This window comes from Hemitrygon akajei, chromosome 7 (genome assembly GCF_048418815.1).
Source record: "Hemitrygon akajei chromosome 7, sHemAka1.3, whole genome shotgun sequence".
NCBI classification, from domain to species: Eukaryota; Metazoa; Chordata; class Chondrichthyes; order Myliobatiformes; family Dasyatidae; genus Hemitrygon; species Hemitrygon akajei.
Genome location: NC_133130.1, coordinates 155,887,296 through 155,909,819, shown reverse-complemented (window position 1 = coordinate 155,909,819; position 22,524 = coordinate 155,887,296). Strand labels below are relative to the sequence as shown.

General features: G+C 42.3%; 1 protein-coding gene across 5 annotated transcripts in view; it reads left to right on the top strand.

Annotated features, from left to right (window-relative positions):
• LOC140731040 (pappalysin-1-like) overlaps nt 1–22,524 on the top strand; it is a 362,759-nt gene that overhangs the window by 286,031 nt on the left and 54,204 nt on the right. Inside the window, exons 21-22 of one of the 5 annotated variants that reach the window (XM_073052237.1) lie at nt 5,813–5,911; nt 10,874–11,014. The exons of 1 other annotated variant lie outside the window; for it this stretch is intronic. In XM_073052237.1, the coding sequence (XP_072908338.1) occupies nt 5,813–5,911; nt 10,874–11,014 (240 nt within the window). Of the gene's footprint in view, nt 1–5,809; nt 5,912–10,873; nt 11,015–22,524 lie in introns of all 5 variants that reach the window. 3 more of the 5 variants (XM_073052236.1, XM_073052239.1, XM_073052238.1) reach the window with 3 other exon arrangements.

Genomic DNA, 22,524 nt, shown 5'->3' with positions numbered 1-22,524 from the left:
TGGATTCTATCTCCCAGCACATGAATAATTTTCCTTGAGAACAGTTATAAATAAGGTTAGGACCTACATTAGTGAATGTTCAGTGGCAAACCAGCAACATCAAAGTATCTGAGCGGTTTATTTTTCTTCCTTCCTCAGAAAAGCTGGGGGACTTTGTTTGCTTTACATTGAAGAAAAGGATATTTCAATCAGAAACACTAATAGCTTATTTTAATTCAGATAAACCACATCCAATACTTGCATGGAAGAATATTAATGCACAATTTTTTGGTGAAAGCAATTTATTATACAGTCTGCACTTTTTCACCTCATCTTCACCTCTTCAGGACAGTGAAACAAATTATGTACAGTACTTAAACAAAATACCTGGACTTTCTCACAAGTAAGGCAAAGACACCGGGGGTGTATTAAGAGGCCCCACTTACATTGGGAAATCTTTACCACAGTAAGCAATTAACCTGAGATTTTAAGATCCAGAAGCAAAAAAGTTTTGATTTAAGATAATTCTCTGCATTCAAGTTATCAAGTTATACTCAACTCCAATAGAATGGCTTTTACGTGTTGAAACCAGTGCTGAAATGTACTTCAAAAAAAAAATTGCTGATATAAAAGATGAAAATGTTGGAAATGTGTAGCAGGTCAGGCAGCATTGTAGAAAGGGAAACAGATCGAAGATGTTGGGCATGCGGCCTTTCGTCATAAATGTGAAAAGTTGCAAATCAAACATGTCTTAAGTTGCAGAGACTACAGAGTGCTGAAAAGAACGAGTGAAATGTCTGTGATTGAGTGCAGAGGAGAGGTTGAAAGACCTATGTGATGGCGAAGGCTCGTTACCCAAAGATGGTCCACCTGGATGACATATAAGCCAAAGGAAAGGAATCAAAACCGAGGATAACAAGTGCTGGAATTGAGATCGAAACTGGGCAAATAAATTATTGTGCATTGTAAAACAACTGAATTGTTATGAAGTGTGGAAGGAGTCCATTTTCATACTGGCTCCTAACAGAACCTCACCAATTCATCCTTCACTCACGATATGCAAATTCTTTTCTCTTACCAAATTCCCTTTTGAAGTCACTAACTGACAATGTTTGCATCAACACTCAACAAGCAGTAAATTCCAGAGCCACTTGCGGCTCCCTGATGAAACAAAAGTATAAATTTTGTGTTCCGCCACCCCCCCCAACACAGATCCCTGAATTGCTTACTTACATCCTGTCCTACAGTCATAATCTTCTAAACTCAAATACTTCCTTGTTTTCACTGCTGGTGAATTCCACTGAATCAACTTGACTTCATTGAACATCAGCTTTTCCAGTGTCAAATGTTTAATTTATTTTCTACCCTCAACCACACTTTTTCTTACTTCCCTGTGCCCTCTCCTCCTTCCCTTTCTCCCATTGTCCACTCTCCTCTCCGATCAGATTCTTTCTTCTCCAGCCCTTGACCTTTAACACCCATCTGGCTTCACCCATCACCTTCCAGCCAGCCTCCTTCCTCTCCCCCCAACTTTTAATTCAGGCACCTCCCCACTCGGTCCTGAAGAAGGGTCTCAGCCTGAAATGGCAACTCTTTACTCTTTTCCATTGATGCTGCCAGACCTGCTGAGTTCCTTGCAGAGTTTTGTGTGGTCCTCTGACCACTGTTCTCATCATAATGTATTAGTTCATTTAAAATGTCTTTTAACCAATCTGCCCTCCCCCAATGATCTCCTCTGGCAGCTAGTTCTGTGTAGCTAACACCTGGCTGTTAGTCACACTTCCCCTTTTATTCTGCCTTAAAACCTTCCCAACTTAAACATACCCTCTAGTTTTAGACTCCTCTATCCTGGAGAAGACATTGTGTCCATCTGTCCTGTAAGTCCGTTGGTCCCCAAACACCGGGCCGCGAGGAAACAAAATGATTTGACGATATGAGTCAGCTGCACCTTTCCTCATTCCCTGTCATGCCCACTGTTGAACTTGAACGCACGCGAGGTCATCAGTCGGTTATTGACATACAACTACTCAATGAGTAAAATACAAACGTCGCTTGAGAGTTTCTTTGGAAGAGGTGGTAGGGGATATAAAAGGCCTAACGATGATGATAATGCAGAGACAGCTGAGGCCGAGACTGCAAAAAAAAAAGAAAGCTTCCTTCAACAGAAAATACAATGAGTCGTACATAAAATATGGCTTTAACGCGACCGGTGACTTGCACGCTCCAAGCTCCCTGTGTGTGGTATGTGGTGACAAGCTGTCTAATGAGGCAACGAAGCCCTCAAAACTGCTTCGGCACCTCGAGTCCAAGCACCCTGCACTTAAAGACAAACCCGTTAAGATTTTTGAGCGGAAAAAATGTGAGCAAGCGGGACAGAAGCAAGTGCAGGGAAACAAGCCCAGGGCTCCCACTGATTCAGCAATATTGGTGTGTTGCAATGATTTTATATGTTCATATGAGGAAAATATGCGCTATGTGTTTAATATCCAAACATTACTTAAAATGTTCTGATGCTATTGACTTATAAGTGACTTACAACTGACTTATCACTATATTCATGCGAGGAAAATGTGCACGGTGTGTTTAATATTAAATTTGTTAGATAAACCCTTTTAGAAACAAAATTGAGTTTATTAGTCACTTATAACTGACTTATAGTTGACTTATCACCTATATTCCGGTCGTGATTATCACCACCCCCCACCCTGCCGGACAGTCCGCAAGAATATTGTCAATATTAAACCGGTCTGCCGTGCAAAAAAGGTTGGTGACCCCTGCTGTGGTCCTCTGCAAAGATATCCCTTGGTCTCCTTTGCACCTGGGAAAAAGTCCCAGCCTTTATTCAATATCTCCTGACAACTCAAACCTTCCAGTCTAGGCAACATTCCTGTGAAACTTATCTGCACCCTCTCTTGCTTAACCACATCCTTCTAACAGCATGGTGACTAGAACCGCATACGATACCCCAGGCTGGACTAAATAATGATTTGTAAACTGCCACCCAACATATTTACTTTTTGTAATAACCACCCCACTCCTCATCAAGTCTTTGCCAGCAACTCACATCAAAATCAACTTCATCTCCAATCTCCAAACCACACACACAAAATGCTGGTGGAACACAGCAGGCCAAGCAGCATCTATAAGGAGAAGCACTATCAACGTTTCGGGCCGAGACCCTTCGTCAGGACTAAGTGAAAGGAAAGTGGGGGGAGGGGGAAATGCGAAATGCGTGTTTGCTCTTCATCTCCAATCTCCTAGAATTTCCCATTTATGATTCATTGCTTCCAAACACATGTCCTTCCACTTTCCTGCCTCTGCCATTCACCCCATTCCCTCATAATAACCAGTTTCCTCCAGGTTTCTGATGTGCCCATTCCTCACAAACATAGCCTTGGAGCATCAGTTGTAGCTTCCTAAGGCCAGCCAACCTCATTCCCAGAGTGGGTAATGAACTGGGTTGGAAGGAGGCTCATTCTTATGAAACACTAAATTGCACCAAGCTGCCACGGCCCCACCACAGTATCAGGGCCACAGTACAGCGGTGCTGAGGCTGGATCCACTTTTTGAAACAAATCGTTGGAATGTAAACCATGCTGGTTAAACTAACTAATAAATAAAATGGACGCCAATCAGAATTTCAATGTGGCAGGTTCAAAGTAAAGAAACAGAACTTGGTGTCATGTTTATTTGCTCCACTTGCTACTGGAAGCAACCTTTGAAATGATCAAAAATGCAAGGCTGCTGTTTAAGGCCTCTGGGCTAATGTATGGTTTAGCTCTAGGTTGTCCTGTCAAGAGAGACTAAACAGTTTGGGCCTATATTCTCCAGAGTTAAGGAGAATGAGGGGTGATCTTTCTCAGACAAACAAGATCATAAGAGGCCTTGACAGGGCAGATGGTGAGATGTTTTCATTGGTGGAGAGTCTTGAAAAGGGAGCATAACTACAAGAAAAGGGGAGGGCAAGTAGAAATTTCTTCACTGAGTCTCTGGAATTCTCTGCTTCAACAGATGGTGGAAGCTGGATCATTAGAAGTATTTAAATTAGAAGTGGATAAATATTTGAAAAATGTATGAATAAAATATGCATTATATACCGGTAGTCATTCCCTATTCATACTAAGGATGTTATTGAGCAGATAGAGGAACTCAACAAAGAAACCAACATAAAAGCATGAAAGGACAACACTCAATCAAAGAGCAAAGAAATGCTGCACACATGTCGTCAAATAGGATTCATTCTTCTTTTTTGTCGGAATAGTCTCTAACTTCTAATGTTTACAGAATAAAAGATTAAAAATAGCTACACAGGAACAGAACCAGAAAGATGATAATTCACACACAGCCAACTTCAGAACAGGTGACATAAAGAAAAAGAAACCTTGGCCAAATAGGAGGAGATTAAAAACAGAGGTGGTGTGTTTTAGGGAAGGGCATTCAGAGTTTTTGAACTAGAGAACAAAATGAATGCTCAGTAACCCTGGCAAAAAAAAGTCTAAACAGTCAAATTGAAGGAATTCAGAGAACAGTTTGTAGATTTAAAATAAAACCCTAATCACAAAAGGTACGAAGTTCCCTCTAATTTGTAATGACCAGTGTGCACAAAAATCTTGTGCTGTGCAATTTTTTGCCCAGTGACAACAACATGTAATTTCTTCAACGCTGAATAAGTTCTTCAATAAAAACACTATAAATAAGCCAGTTCTAAAATCTGCAGACAAATCTTTACAAACTCCACATTGTCAAGACCGTCTGCATCAGACACCAGAAAAGGAAATGTGATTTTGTGTGATTGTGAAATATACTTTAACATGCCAACGAGGTAGAGTGTGATAACCTTTTGTGTGCAGTTTAAATACTTTTGTGCGCTAGTGGCAAAAGATGTGTGCAAGTACATATGTGTGCGCCTTAGAGGAACATTGAGAGGGTCCTGAATGTAAATTTTATAACTGAGGTGTCGTCTAACTGGAAAGCAGTTAGTGGATAAATAAGATATACTAACAAAAGGCACAAAGGATGAGCTTGCAAAAAAGACTTTGTGAAATGTCAAATGGGGAAGCTGCAGTTTTGATGGTGTTACGTTCATTGAGTGTGGAAGTTGTGGAGCTGGTAAGGAAAGCATTAGAACAGCCAGTCCCTTATTCAGTTTCTTTCATTCAAATATGCAGGGTGGAAGACACTGTAAAGCTTACACTTTTCGCTGAAATCATCAGTGTTGGTTATGTTCATCAGTGGCTCTGTGTAAATTTCTGCAATCTTCAACCTGATATTTAGACTCCATAGTTAAATGCGGGTAATACTATATTTAACAAAATACTTGTTAACAATTTAACATCCAACAATTAGACAGGTTACCTTGTACAGTTTTCTTGTTTTTAGAAATCCAGTGTCAGAAGTGTGTGAAATGCATATTCAGAGGCTTCTACAAAGGAAAAAATATTATGCAGATTCACTTAAAACATGCATTGCTGTTAATCAAAGCAATTAAAACTTAGCTGAAGCACAGGGTTAGCTCCAAATGAGTGGCTCGAGTTTGAAACCAGACAATACTAGTGAAAGGGCAGATCTCCTGCAGTTTAAGGGAAAATGATAAAGCTGAATTGATGGAGACCCCCCCCCCCACCCCACTCTCCATAATGTTGCATGATTTTTTTACATTAAAGTCCATGTCTCACAGGGGAAGTCCAAATGTATATCTCACTGACGTGACCTGTGGTCAATTGCCTGCCAAGTCATCCCTCACTTTCATAGGTGCAAAATTCTGAAAGGCAGGTGCTAGTTTCTTTGCAATCTCTACCAATTTTAATTCCTATTGTTTTTATTGCCATAGCAGCCTTTCGTGGGGGACAGCTATTGCGATGGAAATAACAACAGAGCGTACTGCAGTTATGATGGCGGGGACTGCTGTGCTTCAACTGTCATAACTAAAAAGGTTAGAATCCTTCAAAATTGCTTCATAAAAGTTATTTTCGCCCCGTGTTTGAACGACAACGTTCTTGTGCATTGTGCCCTATGACATTCTCACAAGAATATAGACAAAACATATTAATGAGTCACTATTGGCTATATTTCAGAGTGGCCAAACGTCCTCATTAAATTTGGTTGATACAGGTAAGAGATTGATGGATGCTTTGGAGGATAAATCTGTGTGCTTCAAAAGAGCCTTTAGGCAACTACAAGGAGGGAAAAACAAGTCAACTCCAATAATATTTTATTTCCCTCCCAATAGATAGAGGGGTCATTAAATTTTGTATATACTGCAGAATAGAAGCACTATAAATTTTTTCTGCTCTGGATTTAGAGCTCCCTCTTCTCCCATGGACAAGTGCCTCCCCCACCCATATGCACCTCTTGAAAACTGGAAGTTTATAGTTATTTTGCAACATGCTGGTGTCGATATTCCCAACCTGACAGATATTTTAGAGTTTGAATGCAGCGGAAATAATAAAGGCCCAACATTTGCTCCATTGAGATTCTTAGGAGGAGGAACTACTTTAGCAAAGAAAACACCTTTTTTTTGTTTTACTCTTCCTGGTTATCTGACTGTGGTTGAGCTCCTGTGTAGCTAGCAGGATTACACTGAGCTTGAGAAGCGATGCTAAGTTTGGTTATGGGGAAGAAATCTGCAGGAGTACGTCTCAGCCTTCAGACCTGCTACCTAGAAGTCAAAGTGGGAGAAAGCATTATGGTCAGTGCAAGGAAATCAATTGAAATTGGAACAACGTAGGCCTCTGGTAAACAACCAGAAAATAAATTAATAAAGGAATTAAATAGTTTTGTAAAGCAAAATAAAAATTTGGTCCTAATTCGTGTACCCCAAAAGTGGTAACACAGGTGTAAAGTGTAGCTTCAAAGCTTTTGGTATGCTTGCCTTCATAGGCTGAGACATTGGAGATAAGAGTTAGGACATACGTAATGTTGCATTTGTACAAAATACCGTCATACTGTACTTCTGTGCAGCTCTGGTCACCACAGTGCAGGATGTGGTAGCAATATAAACAGTGCCAAAGGAATTCACCATGATGTTGTCTGAAATGGAGAGTTGTGGTTATAAACAGAGGTTGGATACACGGGGTTTGATCTCACTGGAATACAGGCAATAGAACAGATAATCGGGGGGTGGAATTTAAAGCACATCTGAGTGATAAGTTTTTCACACAGAGGTGGTGAATATTTGGAATAACCTGCTGGAGGGGATATGGGGCAGACACTATTACAATGTTTCAACAAATATTTGGACAGGTAATTGAATTGGAATGAAGAAGGATATACATAAAGAAGCATAGATAGGCATCAAAGATGGCATGGCTGTGTTGGACTCTAAAGGCTTGTTTCTGTGCTGGATATTTTTATGACTTTCTGATTCAGCCTGGCCAGAATGGGCTAAGCTCAGAGTGGAAAAAGTGGAGCCGAACACTGCTAATTGTAGCGGCCCAAGTCCACCGCATTCACAACAGGGAAGGTGGTTAAAAGTCAAGACTTGTGCGTTACTCAGGGTCCAATGTGTTGGCATAATACTGCAACTGCCATCAGATTTACTAACCCAAGTGCTTGTTCTTGCTCTGAGCATATGCAGAACAGTATCTTGCCGACACCAAACAATTTCTTGCCAGTTATATCATGCTTTCATAGCACTAGGTGTCCTGGTGAGCTTCCTGCTATTTTTCATCATAGACAATGGCACTGTTATGTCTACGTGATCTGACATCAGTACCGCATCAGAAAGAGAAGATTACTTTTCATGCGATATGCAATTTTCCCACTATATTCCATTAGAATGTCAGCCTGCAACAAGGCATAGAGCAAAACTTTTTCCGTTAAAGCTGAGAATGATAACAAGTCAAACTGACACTCTGTAAGATGTGTTGGACACAGCGATACGTAAATAAGGAAGTGAAATGCGCAGAAGGTGTATTGTTTTTAGGGTGGCATGCGAGTACAGTGGTTAGCACAATGCTTTACGGTATGAGGGATCCAGGTTCAATTCCTGCTGCTGCCTGCAAGGAGTTTGTACATTCTCCCCATGATCGCGTGGGTTTCCGCCAGGTGCTCCAGTTTCCTCCCACAGTCCAAAGACATACTGGTTGGTAGGTGAATTGGTCATTGTAAATTGTCCTGTGATTTGGTTAGGATTAAACCAGAGGATGGCTAGGCAGTGTGGCTCGCAAGGCTGGAAGGGCCTATTCCACACAGTATCTCATAAATAAATAAATAAGGTACAAAGAAGTTAATTCCTTTTTTAACATCATAATAAAATAAGGAATCTGCTTTCAACAAGTTACATATTCAGCAACTTAAAAGAAACCTCATTTAACTTAGCAAGAAAGAATTCAGTAATGATTCTTCACTGTAGAAGAATAGGAAATAGGAAAAAGGGTGGGGGATCAAGAGGAACATGATGCACGAAAATTGTTCACCTTTCTATCATTCTTGCTCTCAGTGAATACCTGATCAACTTATGCATCATAATCTGCAACAGAATAGAACAGTTACAAGAGAACGGTCTCAAGACTTGGCATAATCGCAACTTGATGTACCCTGCAATGTGTACAGCCAGGTGTTAGCTACACAGAACTATTTAAATATCTGTACAACATCAGAATACAGATGTTAAAATCTTGGAATAAAACTTTAAAATACAGGGAAATGTTCAGCAGCTTTGGCTTCATCTTGCAGCCTGGCCTTTTGAGTACTTGCGCCATTTTCTGTTTCTCTTATATCCTTACTTACTCTGATTAGCTTTCCTTTCTATATTTTAAAAGCGGAATAATTTCAATCCTGAATTAAGTTTAGGAAAATGAAATGAGGGATACTTAAGTGAAAAAGAACTGAATTTGACTTCGCACAGATACTGAATTTTGAAAATAAAAGCAGGAGCAGGCCACAGGGCTCTCATGCTCTTCTTTGCATTCAATAAGATCAGGACTGATTTCAGAGCCATGATCATCCACTAATGATATATCCCCCAACATTATTAACTTAACATTTTCCTTCGAGATGTCAGTCTTAAAAACACTCAACAAATGAGCTTTCACAGAGTACTTGCAAAGATTCACTCTTCCCCTGGTGAAGAGATTTTTCCCAAACTGCTAACCCTTTAGCTTGTGATGTGACCTGTGGATCTAGACACCAAACAAGGGAACTACCTTCCCCGTGTTTACCTGTCAAACCCTATAGGAATTGGAGATGGTCTAGTGAACTGAAGAGAATGTAAAACAAGTCTCCTTGATGAATTCTTATATAACAAACCCAGCATTCCAGAAATACATTAGGTGACCCTTTGCTCCACTCCCTCAATTACAAGGATGTTCTCACTTAGCTGGACAGCCAGACTCTGCCATTATTCAAGAAGTTGTTTAAATCAAGGCAAATGGCGCATGAACAGAATCAGAACCAGGTTTATTGTCACTAGTTGTGATATTTGTATCTTTGTTTTATGGCACCAGTACAGTGCAGATAGAAGTTACAGATATAAGTTACAATAAAAAAGACTACCCAAATAAGTACTGCAAAAGAGGAATGGTGAGGTCATGCTCATGGTCCATGGACCATTCAGAAATACAATGGTAGATGGGAAGAAACTGTTCCTGAAACATTGAGTGCGGGTGTTGAGGCTCCTGCGCCTTCATTCTGATGGCAGTAATGAGAAGAGGGCATGCTCCAGATGGTCAGATCCTTCATGATGGATGTCACCACCTTGAGGCACTGCCTTTTGAAGGTGTCCTCGATGGATTTTGATAGAAGTGTGCATTCTTCACTCAGATAATAGCTAACGTACGGTTGCCTTCCTAACTGTTCACCGTATCTCCATATTAACTTTCAGTGATTCATGAACACCACCAAACTTCTCATTTAAAAAAAATACTTGGTGTTTCTAACTTTTTTACTTTGTTGAAGGGGTAACTTAACTGATTGAGCAAGGACATGGTCTGACGACCTGGACTGAGACATTCTTCTCTATAGCGTTCCATGCTTCCAAATCCAGATCTAGAACCTAGGGCATTTACACTCCTAACTGCAGCTACTCTAATAACATGAAACTGTTCTCCATAAAAGCTGTATTTACATTATAAGCAAAAGTGAACTTCGATCAAGTGGATCCAATAATGGATAAGTCTGTGATAAATGTATTAAAATGTATTAATGATTGGGCCATACTAATCAGAAAAAGGAAGTATTCCATTAAACAGTGGGAATGAGATTGAAGCAGATTAAAATATATATACATATTTGTGTATGCTTGTCAAGGGAGCTGATGTGTTATTTTAGTAGAAAGGATGACACCCTTCTTTGGACAAGTCTATCCAGCTAGCCAATGGGCTGCCTACACATTTCTCAGCTGTTAACCAAAGCTGTCTGAAGCAAAAGTCAGTTGGCTTGACAATTTACTCCCACCATTATAGTGGCCAAGATTTTAATCAGCAGCAAATTTCAGAACTTGTGCCTTGAGCACTCCCTATTCCTCCAATCCTCCTATCACAGTTCTGTCTAATTTCACCTCTGAAAAAATAGAAAGAATCAGCAAACAAAAAAAATTAATCTCACTTTTTGGGCAAATTCAAGCAAAACCGCATTTACCTCTAAAGTTGGTGCTGAAACTCACACACCACTGTTTGAAGAGGAATACTGTTTCCTCTCAAAATCCACCAAAAAAATCATCTCATGTGGATTATGCTGAATTGGAGTTGCACTTATATTTATAATTAGAGTATTCTGAAATGATTATTAGTACATGAAAACTGCTCTCGAATGTCTCTAAAATATATAAGTGCAAATTGTGCTCTGATCACCCTTGTATAATCCCCACTGCTTACAGAAGGCGCGTTCATATGAACGCGATGACCAGTATAACGTGGCAGCGCTCTATAACAAGAATGTTGTCATCGCTTATCAGCATCCACAGTTCACTGAAGGAACATCCTTACTGCCGGATGCCAGACCTGACCAAGGACCACAAGCTGCACAGAGCCTTCAGCGCCCTGGCCACACTCGTCGGAACACGGAAGGAGCAGGGAGAAGGACTCGGCGTTCAAAAGTAAGCCACTACCGGCTAGAGAATCTCAATAAGTCCCAGAGTAGAGAGAGAAATACACACACTGTAACTCTTTCACCAACCATCTAAACGATCCTAGACATTGTTAAACAATGAACTATGCACATTTTATCTTCTTCACCCATAGAATAACACAGATACCATTGTGAAAAATGGCTAATTGGACATTTGTGAGGTTCAATTTTTAAAATGCACAGCAAGTGATAAACAGGACTACATCACAGAAACAGGTCCTTCAGTCCCTCTAGTCCATGCTGACTCAATCTTCCGCCTAGTCCAATCTATTTGCTCTGGAGCATATCCCTCCAAACTGTTCCCATTCATGCACTTATCCAAACTTCTCTCAACTATTATGGTTGAATCACTTCTGCTGGCAGCTCCTTTCACACTTGCAACCTAGTCTGACTCGAACCTGAGGAGAAAAACCCAATCTATACCACTCATAATTTTGAATACCTCCACTGATCTCCCCTCATTCTCCTATGCTCCAGTGAAATAAAATGTCCTAACCTATTCAGCCTATCCAATAACACAGGTCCTCAAGTCCCAGCCACATTCCTGTAAAGTTTCTCTGCACTTTTTCCAGCTTATTGATATCTTTCCAATAAGTAGGTGACTAGAACTGCACATATAAGTACATAAAAAATAGCAGCAGGAGTAAGAAAGAGCCTGCTCCACCTTTCAATAAGATCATGCTGACCTGGCCATGCCTCTGCTCAACACTAATTGTTGGACCTTACTGCCCAAGTGGAGGGTATAGAGAGCAATAGTCCCTGGGTAATGGTAGAGCATGTGGATAGCATCGGTGGTGGTGACGCCAGTCAGTAAATCAAGGACAAGCTCTCTTGCTTGGAAAATCTGCTTCTTCCTCCTCAGATGCCGCCTGACTTATGACTATTTCCAGCATTTTCAGTTCTGGGTTCTATGCTGTTTTAAGCAGGATTTAACATTTTGGCTCATTTGGTAGGCACCTTAACAATACAGAGTTCTGTTTTGTTTTTCCTAATCCTTTCATTTTGGCCATTAAAGAAGGTAGAATTAGCATCTATTAAGCTGAAAATATAAATGGGTGATGGTTATTACCTTGCTGCTGACATAAGACTACTGTACTTGTTTTCAACAAGGAGTACTAAGTGGCGCGTTCTGTAATAAGATGCAATTTCGGGGTGCTATGGAAACCAGGGGATTACGCATTGTTTGTATAACTGTGCCAATTTCAATTGCTCATGGATTGCACTCAATTGCTTTGGCAGGGTGAAAAGTCAAGCATAATTTTTTTGTTTGTACTTTTCAAAATCTTGAGATTAATTGATGTGAATATTCAAAAGCAGTTGGCATTGATTGTAGATCTTCAAAAAAAAAAGCAACAAATATGCTTGCTTTAAACATTTTTCATGGATAAACACCGTCCTACTGACTTCCCCTGAAAGACTCCCTTAAGTCTTTCAGAGTGTTGGCTCTGACAGGCTGTTTCTGAACGCCCCTTGAATGACAGGAGTGGAGCACAGCTGCGGCCCAATGGACCAGTGTGCTCCTGAACACATGTTTACGCTACTCTCAGAGCCGAATGCACACTGCAAGCATTACATGCACTGCATTGGAGCCCAGAAGCATAAGAGTGAATAAGAGATGAATACTAAAGAAGGAGCTTTATCACAGTGGAATCATGCTGATGTTCCTACCAGAAGCTTATTGCTTCATTCAGCTGTACGTCATTTTGAAAGTGCTGAACCTGTACCTTTTTCTATCAGCAATTAATCTAGGATAGCTTTAAAATTTTATTTTTACTGTTCTCCAAGAACTTTTTCATGGTTACATCTTTCCAAAGAAACAAAAATGATAGGCTTCTGTTTCCTATCATCTATCCATGCTGTAACCGAAACAGAATCAGAATCAGGTTTAAAATCACCCGCATATTTACAGAAATTTGCTGTTTCCGTGGCAGCAGTGCATTGTAGTACACAATAATAAAAACCGTGAATTGCAGTAAGATATATTTTAGTTAAATTAAATTAGTAATGCAAAAAAGTAGTGAGGTAGTGTTCATGGGTTTAATGTGAACATTTAAATTCCATTGCTCTAGCCCATTAGCCGAACCGTAAAAATGGTCCTGAATTTACATTTTCTATTGCCAATTAAACCATCCACATTTTTTGAGTGGCCTCATAGATTTTGTGCAGTCTTCCTCCAATAAATTTACATCAAATCAAAACCCAATATTCCACTTGTAAGAAGAATAAGTTTATATTCAACTTCAGCTTCTTGTACTTATAGTTTGAATCCTTAATGATTTAACCTTTTATTTGTTTCCTTTTGTATTTCAGAATAGTAAAATGATAGTAAACTGAGTTGAAACCAAAACATACAAATGTCCAGCCAGTGTCTCGAACTCCACACTACTGAATATATAATCTTCGACATCACTTTTCTTGAGTTCCACATCAAAGTTCAAAGTCATTATCACTTTCCTTCCCACTGAATGGTTGAAAATTAATTACAGATTAGTATCATCAACCATTTAGAGTCAACTACAAAGTCAAAATAGATGGACAACTACTCAAATTAGGTCAATGATAAACAAATGATCTAAATGACAATTCAAAGACCTTCATATTTTGTTAACTACTTTCCAGCCAAGCATCTTAACTTGGCATTTGCTCCATACCCATGCAACTGAAACAATCATGACGAATGCCCACTGATATCAGAGTTTAGAAAAATATCACTGCCTCATCCAGGTCTCAGTGTAAATTATTCCAATCAAACTCTTATCTTTCCAAGTCATCATTTATTTCATCTTCAAGGGCTCAAAAGCTCACAAATATAGAGCACAGTAATATGGCTTCATTTTTAGGTCAGCAAAACAACAATCAATCTTGAGTGAGGGCACAAGATATGAGGGTGCAATCTCTAGTTTTGCATCTATCTTTTCCTCCACTTAGAATAGTTTTCTTTAAATCATTATGACTCTCCTGAACTCTTGTCCTCTTTCTATATGACCCTTTTTTAAGAGGGGTTTCTTTGTTCACCCCAGCCACAGAGTTACAGAATGATATAGCACAGAACCAGGTCCTTTGACCCACCACATCCATGCCAACAAATATGTACATACCTTTAATAATTTCTTTTATCTTGGTCCATAACCCTGTTTGCTGTTAATTCAAATGCTCAACCAGACACAACTTAGATATTGTTAAAGTACCTGTCTCCACTACTCACAAAATCCTCCTCAGTTCTCCTCTGAACTTCTTATTTCTTATTCTTCTTTTAATCATTACATTATGAAAGCATGAGGTTGTTCTGGCAGGCAAAGTGAAGGAAAGTCCCAAGGGTTTCTACAGATACATTAAGAGCAAAAGTATAGCAAGGGACAAAATTGGTCCACTTGAAGATCAACGTGGTCATCTATACATGAAGCCAAAAGAGATGGGGAAGATCTTAAATGGATTTTTTCTATGTGTATTTACTCAGGGGATGGACACAGAGTCTATAGAATGCAATGGTTCTAGGGTTCAATGAATGCCAGAAAATGTATACAGGATACAACCTGAAATTCCTACTCTTCACAGAGTACGAACTGACGAGGCAAAACAGGAGTAAGGTTATGCACCATATCAGGATTACAGAAGAGAATGTGCTTGCTAGCTTGAGGCAAATTAGGGAGAATAAATCCCCAGAGTTTAGCAAGACGTTCCCTTGGACCTAGTAGGAGGCTAGCGCAGAAAATGCAGGAGTCCTGACAGAGGTATTTAAAATGTCCTTAACCGTAGGTAGCTAATGGAGGATTGCTATTTTGTTCTGCTGTTTAAGAAAGCCTCTAAGAATAAGCCAGAAGATTAAAGGCCAGTGAGCCTGATGTGAGTAGTTGAGTAAATTTTTGCAAGGTATAATAACAGGACATACAAGTATTTGGATAGACAAGGCCTGATTAGGGATAGCTTACATGGCATTGTGCTTGATAGGTCGTGTCTAACCAACCTTATATAGTTTTGTGAGAAAGTTACCAGTAAAGTTGATGAAGGAAAGACAATGGGGGTTGTCTACATGGACTTTAGCAAGACCTTTGACAAAGATCTTCATAGGAGGCTGGTCCAGAAGGTTTAGTTGCTTGGTGTTCAGGATGAAGTTGTAAATTGGATTCAATATTGGCTTGGTGGGAGAAGCCAGAGGGTGGTTGCAGATGGTTGCCTCACTGACAGTTGGCCTATGACTAGAGGTGTGCCATTGGGTCCATTGCTATTTGTCAGTTATATTAATGTTGTAAAATGGGTCAGCAAATTAGTGGATGACACCAAGACTGGGGGCATAGTTGATAAGGAAGCATATCAAAGATTGCAGTAGAATCAGAACCAGCTGGAAAAATAAGCTAAAAAATGGCAGATGTAATTCAATGCAGGTGTTGCACTTTGGGAGGACAAATAAGGTTAGGACTTACAAAGTAAACACTAGGGCACTGAGTGTGGTAAAACAGAGGGATCTGGGAATACAGGTCCATAATTCCTTTTCAGTGGGAGTTCAGGTAGATAGGCCTTTATAAGTCAAAGTATTGAGTATAGGAGTTGGGATGTTATGTCGGAGTTGTGTAACACATTGGTGAGGCCAACTTTGGAGCACAGTATGCAGCTTTGATCACCTACTTAGAGGAAAGATGTCAATAAGGTGAATGTATACAAAGAAAATTTACAAGGCTATTGCCTGGACTTGAGGCCCTGAATTATAAGGAAAGGTTGAATAGGTTAGGACCATTATTTCCTGGAGTGTAGAAAATGAGGTGACATTTGCTCGAAGCATACAAAATTATACAAGCAGGCGTTTTCCACTGAGATTAGGTGAGACTAGAACTAGAGGTCAGAAGTTAAAGGTGAACCTGAAGCAGGAACTTTATTGTAACATTTAAGAGAGGTTTGGTTAAGTGCATGGCTGGGATGGGTATGGGGGGCTATGGTTTAGGTGCAGGTTGATGGGACTAGGCAGAATAACAGCTTAGCATGGACTAGCAAGGTCAAAGGACCTGCTTCTGTACTGTAAAGCTGTACAACTCTATGAAACCTCGTTTATTCTTATTCAGCTCTTCAGCATGTTGCACTGCAATGATGCTAGGAAAATGCAAGTTATCTAAACTACGTGGTAGATACTGGTGCTAAAAGAGGAATTTTGGTATCCATTTGAAACTGGCAATATGGGTCCATGTTTAAAAACTCATTCAAAAGGTGAGATCTCAGAGCAGAGTATTAAATTGAACTGGCTTTTATGATAGATAGATAGATAGATAGATACTTTATTCATCCCCATGGGGAAATTCAACTTTTTTCCAATGTCCCATACACTTGTTGTAGCAAAACTAATTACATACAATACTTAACTCAGTAAAAAAAATATGATATGTATCTAAATCACCATCTCAAAAAGCATTAATAATAGCTTTTAAAAAGTTCTCAAGTCCTGGCGGTAGAATTGTAAAGCCTAATGGCATTGGGGAGTATTGACCTCTTCATCCTGTCTGAGGAGCATTGCATGCTGCAGTACCGTTTCCTGGATGGTAGCAGCTGGCATAGATTGTGGTTGGGGTGACTTGGGTCCCCAATAATCCTATGGGCCCTTTTTACACACCTGTCATTGAAAATGTTCTGAATCATGGGAAGTTCACAACTACAGATGTGCTGGGCTGTCCACACCACTCTCCGCAGAGTCCTGCGATTGAGGGAAGTACAGTTCTCATACCACTGAGTATTTCTCCAGTGTAGAGTGGAGGACTGTAGTGAAGCACAAACCAATTTCTTGTGTTTAAATTCTGGAGGTATAAGCAAAGCCATTCATTAGTTATTGCAGTAATAGTTTTACCAATTGCCAAATGAAAGGCAATTACCCTGACAAAAAAAATTAGAGCTGTGTGAATGTTTATCATGTCCTTATTAACTTCAGTACACTAGCACACAAAAGCACAGCAAGAGATATAACACTCAACAGTCAAAATGCATTAGAGGTCACATGACTGTCAATGAATCCCCATCGCCATGTACATCGAGGTCAAAGTCTGATTAAAATTAACTTTACCTTTATTTTATTTATCAAACATTGAGCACATCCTTTTAATCTTCCATGGAAGATTTATGGTTGCAGCCACATGACTATTAATGAACTGTGTTAGAAAATATCCCAAGCACCAAAAGAAATTTATAATGCTGGGTTATAAAAATGTTTAAGTCAATTGGAGCGGAAAAGTCAAGGGTCTCCACAGAACATTTGACAATATCAAAGGTTCAGATTTCCATCCAGGCTATGTCTCCCTTTTTCACTTCACCCATAGTCTGCTATTGGGGACAGTAAAGGGTAAAGATCGCAGCCATTCCCTTTATAATCTGCTTCAGGTTTCTTCAAAAGTTCTTTTTACATTTTAGTAATGGAGTAAATCTAGCTAAACCTATTAATTTAACAACACTGCTTTTATATTGTAATTAGCTTCCTAAAATGTAATTCAAAAATGCCCCTTTACAATTGCATCAATTAAGGCATAGTAAATTCAGCTACACATGTATTGCTGGATTTAAATCCTTCATCTCAATCTAATGTCCTTAAAATTGCACAATAAGCCTCACAGATGCTGTTTTGACACTTCTACCATTAACATGACTTACCATAAACTTGTCATTAGGCTTACCACTGGTTCTAATGACATCTAATAGCACATAGCCTTCAGCCTTTAGCACACTGACTAATCTCACCCAATTTATTATCCAGTTCTTAAAACAACTTCCGTTCTTTCCATGTAATTTTCTTTAAATATATAGCCTTGGCTTCTTTCAACCAAAAAAATGCTTCCGCTTCTGACTTCTTTATGCTCATAGAATCATTTATCCTTCAGCATCAATAACATTATAATATATTTATTTATTGAGATACAACATAGAACAGGCTTTTCCGGCCCTTTGAAGCACACTGCCCAGCAACCCCAATTTAACCCTAGCCTAATCAAGGGACAAATTACAATGACCAATTAACCTATTAACTGGTGCATCTTTGGACAGCGGGACGAAACCAGAGCATTCGGAGGGAACCCACGTGGTCATGGAGAGAACATACAAACTCCTTATGGACTGCGGTGGGAAATGAACCTGGATCACTAGTACTGTAAAGCATTGTGCTAATCACTATGCTGCTGTGATAGAAAAATGAAGGTGTGTTTTTCTCAGTCTTGTCCTGATGAGCATATCCTTGCACCTCAGTATACATTAGAATAGAAAGTAACGCAGGGCAACAAAGCAAACGCCATCAGGAGTTATGGAGGCTTGATTAAAAATGAATAATGTCTATGAATATCCTAGTTGTTAAAGACATCCAATTTCAATGAAGTGAACATGCAAAAACACTTATTCTTCTGTGCTCCATATAAAGTTTTAGAGAAGGGTCGTCTCATGCAGAGCATTCTCTGAAAGCAGGATCCCAAAATAAGTACAAATATGAGGGAAAGAATAGGTAAAAATAAGTAAGTATAAGTCTTGGTTCTGCTTGGGAGTGTAACAAACCTCGCTCTACCCAACCACACCACAGAAGTGGAATTGCATTCTAGAGGCCAAAGCATTAACACTAAAATTTTCCTAAGAACACCCAGTTGCCATTTTATTAGGTACAACTGCTCATTACTACAAATATTTAATCAACCAGTTACGTGACAGCTACTCATGCATAAAAGCATGCAGACATGGTCAAGAGGCTCGATTGTTGTTCAGACCAGACTTCAGAATGGAGGTGAAATGTGACCTCTGTGACTCTGACCATGATTGTTGATGCTAGTCAGGGTGCTTTGAGTATCTTAGAAACTGTTGATCTCCTGGGATTTTGACACACAAGTCTCAAGAGGTAACAGAAAATGGTGCAAAAAACATATAAAAAAAATCCAATGAGCAGCAGTTCTGTGGGTGAAAATGCCTTGTTAATGAATAAGGTCGGAGGAGAATGGCCGGACTGGTTCAAGCTGACAGGAAGGTACAGTAACTCAAAGAACAAAGAACTATGCATTACAGTGGTGATGTACATAAAAGCAACTCTGAAAACATAACCTTAAAATGGATAGGCTACAGCAGCAGAAGACCACGAACATACACTCAGTAGCTACATTATTAGGTAATCCACTGACTGCATTTCCCAAAAACATAGAAGAGGCCTTTTTTTTTAATTAAAAATATACTTTATTCAAAACTAAAATTATATACAATAACCATTCAAAGACTTTCAATTCTTTACAGTTGGTACCATTACTGTCTTTACATTTTCAAAGTTCAAAAGTTTTGCCACCCACGTGGCACTCTGTTCTTTCATATTTACATTCAGGGGGTATACACCCAACCCCCCTACCCCTCAACTCCCACGGGAGAAGAACCCTAGACTGTGGTCCTTCCCCACCGGGCCCTTGCGGTGGCTGCACCAAGTTTGAGTGCGTCCCTCAGCACATACACCTGCAGCCGAGAATGTGCCAGCCGGAGCATTCCCCCGCAGACATCTCCATGTGCTGGAAGACCATCAAGTTTCCAGTCAACCAAAGAGCGTCTTTGACCAAGTTGATGATCTGCCAGCAGCACTAGATGTTGGTCTCAGTGTGCGTCCCCGGGAACAGCTCATAGATCAGAGAGTCCTCTGTTACGCAGCTGCTGGGGATGAACCTCGACACTGCCCCTTCCATCCTCCTCCACACCTTCTCCGCAAACCCACAGTGTGCAAAGAGGTGGGTCACCGATGACTCCTCACTGCAGTCCTCCCGTGGGCAGAGGGGTGTGGAGGCGACGTTCCGGGCATACAGGAGGGATCGGACTGGGAGGGCCCCTCTCACCGCCAGCCAGGCGAGGTCTTGGTGCCTGTTGGTGAGGTCTGGCGATGAGGCATTTTGCCAGATGAACTGGACGGTCTGCTCAGGGAACCACCCCACCGTGTCCATCACATCCTTCTCCTGCAGTGCCTGCAGGACCTTACGTGCTGACCACTGCCTGATGGCCCTGTGGTCAAAGGCGTTGACCTGAAAGAACTTCTCTACGAAGGACAGGTATGGTGGCAACGACCAGCTGACAGGGGTGTTGCGCGGGAAAGGGGCCAGTCCCATCCTTCGTAGCCAGGGCGACAGGTAGAACCTGGGCACGCAGTGGTACTTGGTGCCCACATACCTGGGATCCACACACAACCTGATCCAGCCACACACGAAGCTGGCCATCAGGGTGAGGGCAACATTGGGGACATTTTTGCCCCTGTTGTCCAGGGACTTGTGCATGGTGGTCCGTCTGACCCACTCCATCTTGGATCCCCAGATGAATCTGAAGACGGCTCAGGTGATTTCCGAGCTGAAGGAGCGGGGGACTGGCCACACCTGCGCCAAGTACAGCAGCCCTGAGAGCCACTCACACCTGATGACCAGGTTCCTGCCCGCTATCGATAGGGAGCGCCCTCCCCACAGCCCCAGTTTCTGTTTCACCTTGGCAGTCCGCTCCTGCCAGTTCTTGTTGCACACCTCGGCCCCTCCGAACCAGATCCCCAACACCTTCACGTGATCAGCCCCGATGGTGAAGGGGACGCTGGATCGGTTGGGACAGCTGCCGAAGAGCATGGCTTCGCTCTTCGTGCGGTTGACCCTGGCCCCCGACGCCTGCTCGAACTGTTCGCAGATGCTGATCAGCCTGCGAACTGACCTCAGATCAGAGCAGAAGACGGTGACGTCGTCCATGTACAGGGAGGTTTTGACTTGGGTCCCTCCACTGCCTGGCAGCGTCATCCCTCTTATGCCCTCATCCCTCCTGATGGCTTCGGCAAAGGGTTCGATGCAGCACACAAACGAGACAGGGGAGAGAGGGCAGCCCTGCCATCCAGACCTGATGGGGAAGCTGTCTGTTTCCCACCCGTTGACCTGGACTGCGCTACAGATGTCCGTGTAGAGCAGTTTGATCCAATTCCGGATTCCCTCCCCAAATCCCATTTTGGAGAGTACATCCGGCATGTACGTGTGCGATATCCTGTTGAAGGCTTTCTCCTGATCCACGCTGACCAGGCAGGCGTCCACCCCCCTGTCCTGCACATAGGCGATGGTGTCCCTCAGCAGCGCGAGGCTGTCTGAGATCTTCCTGCCCAGTACAGCACAGGTTTGGTCCAGGTGGATCACCTACTCCAGTGCAGACTTGACCCTGTTGACGATAGCCTTGGACAGGATCTTGTAGTCCACATTCAGGAGTGAGATGGGCCTCCAATTTCTAATGTCTTCCCTCTCCCCCTTCTGCTTGTAGATGAGGGTGATGATGCCCTTCCGCATGGATTCTGACATGCTGCCTGCCAGGAGCGTAGCGTTGTACACTTCCAGCAGGTCGGGGCCCATCCGGTTCCACAGAGCCGAATACAACTCGACCGGTAAGCCGTCGCTTCCGGGAGTCCTACCCGACTCAAAGGAACAGACGAAGCCAGTCAGCTCGTCCAGGGTCAGTGGCTGCTCCAGACTCTCCCGCTTGCCGTCGTCTAAGACCTGCGTGATAGACGACAGGAAGTTGCGGGAGGCTGTGGAGTCTGTGGCCTTTTCTCCGTACAGACCGGCATAGAAGGACCTGCAGATCCTCAGTATGTCTGTCTGCGAGGACGCGATGGAGCCGTCCTCTTCCTTAAGGTTGTGGATCACAGAGCTCCCCCTGTGCACCTTTTGGAAGAAGAATCGTGAGCACGTCTCATCCTGCTCCACGGTTTGGACCCTCGATCGGAAGATGATCTCGGAGGACTCGGCGGCAAAGTGCTGGGCCTGCCGGCCCTTCACCTCCCGCAGTTCCTCCCTGACATCCACCCCCCCCCCCCCCCACCGCAGTTCCTCCCCGACATCCACCCCCCCTCGACTGCAGAAGGAGGAGTTGCTGCAGCTCTGTCTGGAGTTTACGCAGTTCCCTCTGCCCCTGCCTTGCTCTCTGGGTGCCCTTGCATATGAAGAACCTCTTGATGTTCTCCTTGGTGGCTTCCCACCAGTGAACGGGGGAATCAAAGAAGGCTTTCAAGGTTCTCCAACCTGTGTACTCCTTCTCTAGTTCCTCGATGTTCTCTGGGGTCAGTAGCTTGATGTTCAGCTTCCACGTCCCCCTCCCTGCCTTCCGGTCCTCCCGTAGGTGGCAGGTGGCTCGCAGGAGGCAGTGGTCAGAGAAGAACACCGGCGTGACGTCGGTGGTTCTGACCGTGAGGGGCTCTGACAGGAAGAGGAAGTCGATCCGGGAATGGGCTGAGCCGTCCGATCGTGTCCAGGTGGCTCGCGGGTCAGCTCCACCTGTGGGGTCGCCAAAGGCGTCACGCAGCTTGGCTGTCTTTACCGTATCCATCAGGAGTCTGGAGGTACTGTCCAGCCTGCCGTCGGCGCTGCCGGATCGTCCAGCCGCTTCAATGGTGCAGTTGAAGTCTCCGGCCGGGACGTCACCAGCAGCGGTGGGAGCTGCTCGAGGATGGCCAGCCGCTCGCTCCGCACGGGGGAGGCGTACACGTTGATCAGCCGG